Source organism: Sebastes umbrosus, chromosome 8 (assembly GCF_015220745.1).
Source record: "Sebastes umbrosus isolate fSebUmb1 chromosome 8, fSebUmb1.pri, whole genome shotgun sequence".
In the NCBI taxonomy this organism is placed as follows: Eukaryota; Metazoa; Chordata; class Actinopteri; order Perciformes; family Sebastidae; genus Sebastes; species Sebastes umbrosus.
In genome coordinates, this window is record NC_051276.1 from 31,062,434 (window position 1) to 31,074,657 (window position 12,224).

At 39.3% G+C, this 12,224-nt stretch overlaps 1 protein-coding gene across 1 annotated transcript in view; it reads right to left on the reverse strand.

Annotated features, from left to right (window-relative positions):
* si:dkey-178e17.1 (tricarboxylate transport protein B, mitochondrial) overlaps positions 1–12,224 on the reverse strand; it is a 31,718-nt gene that overhangs the window by 14,426 nt on the left and 5,068 nt on the right. Inside the window, exons 2-3 of the mRNA XM_037778717.1 lie at positions 1,783–1,890; positions 580–679 (exon numbers count right to left, since the gene is read on the reverse strand). Of these exons, the coding sequence (XP_037634645.1) occupies positions 580–679; positions 1,783–1,890 (208 nt within the window). The remainder of the gene's footprint in view (positions 1–579; positions 680–1,782; positions 1,891–12,224) is intronic.

Consider the following 12,224-nt stretch of genomic DNA (forward strand, 5'->3'; position numbering starts at 1 on the left):
ATACCCTTTTTTCCTTCTCCAATTTCTACACTTTCTTCTGTCAAATAAAGGCCAAAATGCCCCAAAAAATTATCGTTAAAAAAAAAAGAGAAGAAAGAAAATATCAGAAAATGTAAAATGATAAAAGATTCAAGGCAAAAAAGTAGATTATTTTAAGAAATGGTTTTACATGATGATGACAATTTTTCCAAAATAAGAGTGCATCAGCTCTGCTGCTACTATTTATTTTAAAGGTCAAACATCATGAATAGATAAGACTTCATAACACCTAAAATTCATCAGAGGATTTCTGTGGTTTTACTTTGTTTGTGCACTTTATTCAGTCATTTCTGATTTTGACTGATTGGAGGAATACGCTGTGAACTCATCTCTTCCTTTAAGAAATGAGTTGGAATCACATGTAACACTGAAAATTTGAATATTCAAACAATTTGTCTCTAAGTACATTTGAGTTTTTTTTTATCATTAAATAGGTATAATTATATGTAAACAAATGTTACCTTTTCTTGAGTAAATGTATTAGTCTTGTACATCTACTGTACTTAACTATTTCAGAATGCTTTTAGTTATTTTACTGACCTGACAGCAGATTTGGGTATGGATCCATACACCAGTGAGCTGAGTCCTCGGTACAGTCCTTTAACACCGTGACCCTGAACCGTCTGTTTCACACAGTCACCTGAAGGAACACACACAAGCACACATTATAAAATGACCAAAATGACTTAATACTAGATTTCACATTCAATGAATTTACTGTGTAAAGAAAAACAAAAAAAACAGAAACAATTTCTTTGGTAGAAATATGATTTTTAAATGATTTGTGTGCACTAATCCTCTTGTGCCATTCCCTAAAGAATACACTTAAGAGCACACCAGAAACATCAGTCTTTCACTTGTGGTTCATCAACAGGTTGTTTTTCCCCAAAAAAACTTGGTGTTTTTCTTTGAACTTGCGTCTGGAGACGTCCGTCCATGTTCTGGTTTATCAAGCCAAATGCATAACTGAGCAGAAAAAAAATCAACAGCTGTCTTGAGCTCTCATTAGCATCGTCTCCGATCCTCAGAGCTGCAGCCAACATTACGGTAACACATCCTGTGTGTGTCTGTGTGTGTGTGTGTGTGTGTGTGTGTGTGTGTGTGTGTGTGTGTGTGTTTCCTGGTATGCATGGATGATGATGATGAGTGTGCACTGGTCTGTTCTAAGTCATATAAACAAGCACAGTGACAGCCTGCCAGAATCCCTAATGTACCTGGGGATGATGGGTAATTAGATAATGAGCTCCTGAGAGAGAAACAGAGACAAGATGAAGAACAGAATATACTGAAGATAGATAGATAGATAGATATATATAGATAGATAGAAGGTAGGAAGGCTAGTTGTTTCCAGTCTTTCTGCTAAGCTTAGCTAACTGGCTGCTGGCTCGCTATGGTATTAATTTAATTTATACTAAATAAGTATATGTTCCCTCAATGTTGACCTACTCTTTTAATGTCTTTAATTTTCTTGTTGTTTTATTGGGATTTTATTGGGTTTACGTTTCATATTTTCATGTTTTTAATGCTGTCTTGCTGAGAACAAAACAACAAAAAACAGAGCTTTTTGGTTTCTCCTCAACTTATAATATATTAATGTTTGCTCAAAGAACTTTGGTGAAAGATTTTGCTGAATTACTATAATTATTAAATCCCACATTCAGCTCGATATATTGGCAAAATGATAGAGCAGAAGCTGAAGGTCCACTTTTAAAAACGATTCTCATATTCACACATGGTGCTCACCTATTCCTCTGTATTTGGGTGGATTGGCCTTCTCATCCAGCTGTAACTGGGTCTTGACGTACTCTGTGGGGAAGGTGATGCAGATCTCTATGCCGCCTGCGAGTCCGCCTGAAACACACAGAAAATCAGAGCAGATGTTTATTGATATAAGGAACATAATTAAAAGGAGTAAATGAACCTGGACCTGAACAAACAGTGAGCGCTGAGGAAGGAAAAGGAAGCTTAGTTTGACTTATTGCCTCAACTTATCATACCACGTCTGCCTGGCTACAGCCTATAACCAAGCCTGATTCAGTGCCCCGTCCATTGCCCTCATGAAGAGCACGGAGGTGCCATTACGTCATGGATCATTACAGAGACTCCACAAATGGCTCTCCCTCCATAAACATTAAAAGCATCGCAGCCGAGGGAGGAAGAGTAACGAGCTGAGCGAAGATAAATCAGCTGGGGCTGAACTGCACAGAGACTGTGCTGTTTGAGAGAAGAAGAGGAAGGCTGTGTGAGAACTGCTTCTAAAATATTCTGGACCGTGTGTTTAGTGTGTGATTACAGAGAAGAAAATATACAGAAAAGTGAATGAATGAACGTGTGAGTGGCTGCTAGAGTGAAGCGGCCGCGGTCGACGAGTAGAACAGATGAGGACAAGTGACCAAAAGCGAGGCCGAGGCACAACACAGATGAGTCACGAGGGAAGGAGGGAGGATAGAACGAGGGTTGACATTAATTAAATTATCCGCTCAGCCTGCAGGGAGGGGCTCCATTACCCAGGCCAAGACCCTCCATTAACTCAATGACACACACAAGCACATGCACACTGTGCGAGGCAGATACACACACACCATGTGGTTACACAGAAACATGCACAAGAAATTCTTCGGGTTAATTATGAGGAACATTTCTACTGTACGTGATGTGTGTTTGTGCCAAGTCAGGAAAATATTTTGCACAAGACCACAACAACAAACTGAAAGGGAAGTCAGACACTGATTTCATGTCTTTCTTTTGCACGAAAAGTCAAAATGTGGCTCAAAGTAGAGTGGTTTCAACAGGAAGTGGTTGTGATTCTCTCAGTTTCTGGGAATTACCAGTCGTGATCAGATGTTTAATGAAGAAAATGTTGTACAGAAGCTTTTATAAAACAAGACTTCCCATGCAGTATACCAAAAATGGAAAACATGTTAAAGCTTTATGTCGAATATTTATGTGATTATATCATCCCTCAAATTATTCACATGGCACACGTTTCTGTTTGTAGAAAAATAAGATAATCCAGGGGAAAATTGGTGCCGCCTATGTGTTGCTTTTCTTTCAACACTGGCAGAATTTTCCTTTATGTTTTAAGAAAAATAAGTCTTGAAGGTTTGAACACAAGACTAACCTTCTGTTAGTACTGGTGCATTCTTGTGTATTTTATTTTTCTCAATGTACCCTCTTAGTTGATTAGACTAATCAGTTGTTTAGGTTTCTTTAGTCGATTAGTCGTTTCTTATGCTTTTTTCATGCTAAATGACTTATGAGAAAATCTCTGGTAAACAGTTAGTGGAAAAGCTCAGTTTTACGGATCTGTCGATGTAATCTACATTAGTCGACTAAGAATGTTTTTGGTCGAGGACAGCCCAAGTATTCTGGCTCGTTTCCACATAGTGAAGCAGTGAAGCAATGTCTCGCTTACAGTATAAACATGCATATGTGTCATTAAGCTCCTCACATGTCACCGCTGCCAACACGACCTTTATCACTGTGGCACCCAGAAGCAGAGCCTCCACTTCAGATAAAAAAATATATATTTAACCCAGCAGGACGTACATTTTACGACTATAAGTAGAAGGCACCGCAATGCAACACAAAAAGTTTCCACGCACACTAAATGTACATAATACTATTAGGAATATCTTCCTGATGTTAGCTGTACTTTAGACTTATACTTTATTGTCCCACAAGGGGAAATTCTCTTCCACAGCACTGCACTTGTCAGACACCAACACACACAACACGACGGACAGCAGTACACACTCAGGCCTATTCAGCGACGCCTGCTATGACTGCAGGTATCAAGCTTTTTCCCAAAGCAAGCTCTATTGCACCTCAGTGTTCTGTACCAGTGCCCGGAGCAGGGCATTATGGTAAGGTGGTGATTGAGTGGGTGTGTGATGTCCTGTGCTACTGAGATTGCAATGTGTGCAATGGCTTTGTTGTTTAGCTCTGTGAGGTTGGGTGTGGGGAGACCAATTATCCCGTCAGCAGTGTTGGTTATGCGTGTGAGTTTTGCCCGGTTAATGACGGATAGCAAGTTAAAAAAGCAGGTGGAACAGTACAGTAGGATTGGCTGAATAATGCACTGGTACAGCAGAAGAAGGAGATGAGGGGGCATTATAAAGTCTTTTAGGTTAGCGGATGACTGATAGTCTTTGGTGTGCTGGTCAAACCTGAGTTTATTGTCACTCCGAGGTATTTGAAGCTGTCAACTACTTCAACTGTTTGGGCATTGGGTACTTGTATAACTGTTATGGTCAGAGGGATCATGACAGATCTGGGCTGCAGGTTTCTCTGAGCCTTGCTCATCATGAGCCATTGGTGGCACCTGTGATCACCCTCAGCTGTTGATGATCAGCCTGGCTGGGAGGCTATATCAGCAGGTTGGCTGCTGCTCATTTGGTTGTGTGTTTGCAGAGGGTCAACACCTTCAGTTGGCTCTCTGGGTTTCTGTTGTGTTTAGTGATTCTGTAGTTTTGTGGTGTTTAGATTTTTGAGTGTGCACATCTTTAGCCAGCCTCTACTTCTCTTTTGTGTCCCCTCTCAGTGACTCCCAACTTACATTTCATTTGGGTTTGATACCTTTTTTGTTGGTCTATCATTTTTAGTAGATTTAGTGGGGAGTTATATTCCCACAGTCTCCTTTTAGAACCCAAGAGACCCCTTTTATTATTATTTCTGTGTGCAGTTTATTTTTGTTAGTTTCCCAGTAGCGACCGCTGTCATTCAGTTTTTTTTTTTTTTTGGGGAACGTAACAAATGGGGGCTCGTCCGGGATATGAATAAACCTGTTCTTTGTGCAGGTATATTTTGTTGGTCGCTCTTGTAATAATAGTTCACTGCACAAACCATGGAGTTCAGTGTGGAGTCATTTGTGGAGAATCCCACTTGGGAGGCGGTCAATTCATGTAGAAAGGCAGACCAGTTTCCCAGTAGCAACCCCTGTCATTCAGGTTTTTGTTTTTTTGGGGATCGTAACAATAACCCACATCTCATTTGTCTAAAAAGCCTCTGACTCATCTGCCTCTCTTTATCTGCTCTTCTGTGAGTGCATGAGGCTGATTCAATAAGAGAAATCAATAAGGGAAAAAGGCTTTTACTTAAAGGCTGCACAATTATCTAATGCACCCATTTATCTCCATATGATTGTATTGTGGCAAAGTTCAAATATTGAAATGGTGTAATTCACATCTTCTATATTGTGTTGTATATTTTCTGAAAATTATAGTATTTTATTTTGGTTTTGTAAGATGTGATAGGCTTGTTTTTTATTTATTTATAAAGCCCTTAATGGCAACTTGCCATCATACATCATGTCCTTATCAAATTGGTCCTTAAGTCATTACTCAACTCGTACAAACACTAAATTTGGGGAAACTGCTTTGGGGTTGTGATGCAAAAACTTGGAACTGTTTACAAAATACATTAAAATTAAACACATTTGTACCTATAGGTGATTTTAAATCCATGATTACAAACTACTTTGCTCTTGAATGTGACTGTTTTTAACATATTTCTATTGTCGTTTGGCTGATTACTTCTTGTAATTTGTTAATTATGTTCTATGTGTATTTATTTAGTTTTATTGTACTCACTGAAAATGAGGGCATGCCCTCAATGATTCCTCGAGATTTAAATAAAAGGTTGAATGAATGTATGGTCTGTAAACATCATAAAGCCATTTATTTTATTCAATGTGATGAATATGATTTTGATTTTGATTTTGTAACGTGATTTTGAGTATCTCAGTAAGCATCAGCGCTAGGGCTGCAGCTAACGATTATTTTCATTGTCGATTATTTTCTCGATTAATCAATTAGCTGTTTGGTCTATAAAATGGTGCAAGAAATGTCGATCAGTGTTTCCCAAAGCCCAAAATGACTTCCTCAAATGTCTTTGTTTTGTCCACAACTCAAAGATATTTAGTTTAATTTAAGACACATTTAAGAAGCTGGAATCAGAGAATTTTCTTTTTGTCTTATCAAAATAGTTTTAGCGATTAATTTAATAGTTGACAACTGATCGATTAATCGTTGCAGCTCTAATCAGTGCATCAGTATAATTGGGATAATGCTGTGATAACTGGCACAATAATAAACTGCTTATCATCCGAGCACCACTAAGCTGAATCACGACATTCATGTGATCTCACACACACACACACACTTTACTCAGCCCGCCAGTGAGCTAATCCTGGTGGAGTAGTAAGTAGACGTAACAGAAATCACATGAGTTACAATGCGCTCTGTTTCAGCCGTGCTGATCCAGGATCAGTGGGTCAGTGTGCATCTTGTAGAAGAAGAAACAATAAACCTCATTCATCTGTTTTCAGCCGAGACAACACTGCACGTGAAAACCAACCAACAGTCACTCTGAGGCAGCGACTCAGCAACACACACACAATCAATCCTCATCAGACACAGTGTGGAGGCGAAGCAGCTTGTTTGTCTTCTAGTTCATTTTGCAGCCAAAGACACACACACACACACACACACACACACGCACATATATTTACAGATGACACCCTAAATGACTCCTGTGTAGCTGCCAAGCGTGGGTGACACGAGCAAAATGGCCATTAATCTTTATCTTCACAAGCTCACTCTCCTTTCCCGCTCTTCATTTTTCTCTCAGCAGCACCTTCCTTCCTCCCTCCTCATCCCCCCCCCCTCCCCAGCAACACCGACTTCTCCACGCTGTGTCATAAAATCAATGCATCCACATAGATCCTTGACACTTACTATTACACGAGAAGAGATGGAAATGGCATCGGAGTGATATTCACAACACAGAGGAGATGAAAAACAGAATCAAATCTGCTTCTACAGCCTCTTACAGACTTGAAACTTCCACAAGCTAAGCAGCGGTTTCATAAATCAGACTGACGGTTTAAAGGTAACAGTGTGTTCGGACGAGGTCAATTTATAATTCAATCAACACCTATATGTGATAGTTGGAACATATCCTTCAAGAGGCTTTAATATGCTGCTATAACAGCCTCCCTCTTCTGCAAAAGGCTTTCCACAAGAATGTTGAATCTGGCTGCAGAGATTTGTTCCCATTCAGCCCCACAAGACCGGTAGTGAGCCACTGATGTTGGGTGATAAAGCCTGCTGGCTCACAGTCAGCATTCAAAATCAATCCCAAAGCTGTTTGATGGTGTTGAGGTCGGGGCTTTGATTAGTTCTTTGGTCTCTAAAATGTCAGAAAATTGTGAAAAATGTGGATTCCCCAAGGCCTAAGATGACGTCCTCAAATATCTTGTTTTGTCCACAACTCAAAGATATTCAGTTTACTGTCATAGAGGAGTAAAGAAACCAGAAAATATTCACATTTAACAAAAATATTTTTCTTAAATTACTCACACTGATTAATCGAATATCAAAATAGTTGGTGATTAATTTAATAGTTGACAACTAATCGATTAATCATTGCAGCTCTAGTTTGATGGTGTTGAGGTCGTGGCTCTAATCAAGTTTCTTCCAACCAAACTTGGAAAACCATTGATTTAATATGGACCTGGGTTTCAGCTGGTGGCGCAAGATGAAAAGTCAGGGGATCACCAAAGTCACTAAAGTTTATCCTCTTGGCCACATGGAAGTTTTTACCACCTTTCATGGCCATCCATTCAATAATTGTTGAAACATGTAGCAAAAAAACACAAAACAAATGTCAACCTGCTGGTAGCACTAGAGGAAAAGTTGGAGGATCATCTTCTGGAGGGCGAAAACTTGTGTTGTGAGGTCACAGTGACCTTTGACCACCAAATTCTAATCAGTTCATCCTTGAGTCCAGGTGGATGTTTGTGCCAAATTTGAGGAAATTCCCTACAGGCGTTCCGGACAGACAACCCGAAAACATAATGCCTCCGGCCAAGACTGTCGCCAGCGTGGAGGCATAAAAATACTATGCGTGGTCAATATGGCACTATACCAACTAAATAAGCATGTAATTACCTTAAACAACAGGCTGCAGCTGCCATGAGGTATACATTTTTGTTTACTTTTGCAGGTGTTGTATTATTGAAGGCTGAGTCAGATAGCGCTTTACACATATATCTGCAGATACCTCATATCCTGTGTGAAATTGTCATAATTAGCATATGAATTTGCAAGAACCGTGCTTTATGAGGTCGCAGTAACCTTTGACCACTAAATTGTAATCAGTTCATCCTTGAGTCAAATGGTTGTTTGTGCCAAATGTAATGAAATCCCTTCAAGGTGTTCCTGAGATATCGCGTTCACAAGAATGGGACTGACGTGAGGACACAGTGTTCTTTGACCACCAAAATACTATCAGTTCATCCTTGAGTCCAGGTGGATGCTTGTGCCAATTTTGAAGAAATTCCCTCCAGGTTTTCCTAAGATATTGTATTCACGAGAATGACAGACTGACAACCCGAAAACATAATGCTTCTGGCCACGGCTTTTGCCGGTGCTGGGGCATAAAGACAAAAATGTCAACCTGCTGGTAGCACGACTAGATGGAAAGTCAGAGGATCACCAAAGTGAGCAGGACCATCCTCTGGGAACACAAATGTCTGTACAAAATTTCACTGACATAGCCACCTTTGTCAGACCCCTAGCATGGCTAAAAATGCCCATCACAATTTATAAGTCCAGCTTTTTTTCAACCAACAGTCGAAAACTCTCAGATATCCAATTTACTGTCACATCAGAAAAAGAAAAGCTGGAAAAGCTGCAGATCCTCTTAAACAACAAAGTAGCTGTTGATCGACATCTAATCATTTCAGCTCGACATATTTTTGAACACACTGTGTTAGTGTGAGCACATGCATGATGCACACACTAACACAAACTCACAGCCACATTTTGCTGCAGTACAGAGAGGAAGCAGGTGAGCAGGCAGCTGACAGGGAGGAACCGTCTCTGAAACCTCGTCCTACCTGCTTCTAATGAGCTCCAACACATCTGGTCCACTGAGACACTTCTCTTTCCTCTGGAGGAGCTGACAATATGTCATCACGATCTCTGAATGTGACAACTTCTAAATATATTTAAAGATGCATTTCCTTCAAAAATAAATATGTTCAAAGCGCTGTGACTTCATATTCAACTAAGACAGTAAAACTCATCCAAAACAGTCAACAATGAGTATCTACTGTACGCGTGAATGTGCCAGCAAATTAATAAGCAGTTTTCCAGCAGAATCTATCTATTATTCATCCAGATGTTCCTTATTTAGATTATTATCTCTCACTTTAAATTCTCTGGGGGGGAGAAGATGTTATTAAGTCCATATCTCCAGTCCAACAGAGCCAGAGGACTGACGTACTTCAAACAGGAGGTGTCCTAATATTTGCCTCGCGCAAAAACATGAAAAGAATAATTCATCTGACGTCTGGCCTTTTAGGCTTCCTCTGTCCCCAACATCACTCCCTAATGCCCCATGGATGATTCATTACAGGATGGATGCTGATTAATTTTACATGGGAACCGTTTAAACTGCAGCGTGCAGATTGTACGCTGATTTTATATTAACAGGACAAAATGTGTTTTGACAGTGTGAGAGACGAGGCTGACGGGCTCTTTACAGATGAAGGATAAAACCATTACTGATATACAGTAGAGGTTTGAGCTTATAACACAACAGAGTGTATATTCAGTCTGCTTCCTAAGTTACATTATTATATTTTCATGCAATTATGAGCATTTGGAAACTTTGTTTGGTGCATTCAAGGAAGCTCAGACTGCTGAAATTCAAGCACTAATTACTATTAAGCACCGATCTGTATTCACAAACTCAGCTGGCAAAGTTTCAAACAAAGGATAAACTAGAATTACCGCCTCGTGGTTGTATGCTTCCGCCAACTAGTCCAAAATGTCATCACTTGATCATTTCATCCTGTTAGACATTTGTGTAAAATTGTCATAATTAGCATATGAATTCTTGAGTTACGGCCAAAACCGTGTTTTGTCAGGTCAGAGTGACCTTTGACCACAAAAATGTAATCAGTTCATTGTTGATTCCAAGTTTGTGCCAAACTTGAAGAAATTTGCTCCAGGCATTCCTGAGATATCGGGAGAATGGGACGGACGTGAGGTCACAGTGACCTTTGACCTCCAAAATCTAATCATCCCTGGAGTCCAAGTGAACGTTGGTGCCAAATTTGAAGAAATTTCCTCCAGGCGTTCCAGAGATATTACGTTCACGAGAATACGTACGGATGGAAGGGTAATAATATTAATAATAACTTTATTTATATAGCGCCTTTCAAAACAAGGTTACAAAGTGCTTTACAATAAAAGCACGATAAAAGTAATTAACACCCAGAATTTAAGATCTAAACAACATAAAATCATATCAATACAAAATAAAATCATAAAAATAGTTACAACAATGCACCATCAGTTAAGAAAAAGCCATAATATGAAAGTGAGTCTTAAGAAGAGATTTAAAGGGGGATACTGAGTTTTCCTGCCTGAGATCCTCAGGTAGGGACAACCCAAAAACATAATGCCTCCCGTCACGTTGACAATGCAGTCTTAACATCTTTCAACTTTACTGTTTTGATTCAGTCTCACCTCTCTCTTGTCAGCGTGGTTTCCAGATGCAGAAGGCCGCTGTTTTTAATGAAAAACCTTCTATACACTATCTTCCCCGGTACCAAACAGCAGGCAGACAAAAGTTAGCGCTGAGCTGGTAAAACTTGCGGAACATTTAGCAGCTAAAGATATTTCCCTCAGGACGGCACAACCTCATCGCTCATAGTGAGAAGAAGCAGATGGAGAAAATGGGTTTTCAAGACCTTTTAAAAGATGGTTGTTGGGCGACCATCCTTCAAGTCTGAGACGTCAGAGTGGTTTGGAACCCAATGAGGTAATTACTAGAAAATTAATTACCCTGCTGTGATTATTTAACTTTGACAAAAATGTGTATATAACAGCTACATGATCAATTCTCTCACACAACTTTTGAGTGTCTGCAAGTTAGTTTCTACACAATAGTGTCATTAATACTGCATTTATACTTTACATTTTAAGACATATTCTTATTCATATTCTTGCATTTATATTTAACACACTTAATAGATCCCACTTCTCAGCATTTTGTATTTACTTACTTACATTGTGGTTATATATTGTATGTGTTTGATGAACATATTTGTATATATTTCTTTTTATTCTTCTTTTTATTTATATTTCCCTATATATATTGTAGCATTATGTACAGAATTTACATGTTACATACTCCTTTATTTCTATTTTCTTACATTTCTTTATGCTTTTTTAAAAAAAACTTTAAACTTTCATACATTCATGAAATACATACATGAAATGTGACCTCTGAGACCTTTGACATTAGGAGCAGTGAGCTGCTGTAAAGCGCCCAGGGAGCAACTTGGGGTTCAGTGTCTTGCTCAAGGACACTACGACATGCAGACAGCAGGAGCCGGGGATCAAACCGCCAACCTTGTGGTTAAACACGCATGTATGTAAACAGTTTAAATAATTAATTGATAAACGATTCATTATTTGTGTCATTTTTCAAGCAAAACAACCAAACACTGGCTGGTTTGGACTTCTCAAATGTGAGGATTTGATGCTTTTCTTTGTCTTATATATGATAGTAGACTAAATATTTGGGGGTTTTGAACTATTGGCTAGGTTAAAAAAAGTAATTTAAAGCAGCAGTGGGTAGAAATGGAGCAAATATGATTAAAAAAAGTTCACCGGTCACTGACTATGTCCTGACAGTAGTGCATGAGACAGGTAATCTGAAAAAAATCATGACCCTCTGTGTCCTCCGGTGCTCCTAACGGCATCTGCATGATTTCACAGACCAGAGGAAAACAACCAATCAGAGCCGAGCTGGAGTCTGCCGTCCAACTGCCAAGTATGAGAGCCATGAGTCAATTACTCACGAACTCTGACCAAACGGTCAAACTATGCAGGGTCAAAAAAGCATTTCTGATTCAGACAGTGATTCAAAATCTGCGTCTGACTGAAAGAGAGAACATCTAGAAACGTCCGAAATGTTTAAGAAAATGATGATTTGTAAATAAAACATGTAAAACCACCAGTGTGATACTGTAATGAATCTCCAAGACATTCACAAATGCAATGAAGAAAGACTTACAAATCTACACTGCTGTTTGTTTGTGTGGCTGGTTTACACCAACATGTAGCTGACAGGCTGTTACAGTGGAGGGGGGTTAACTGTAATTT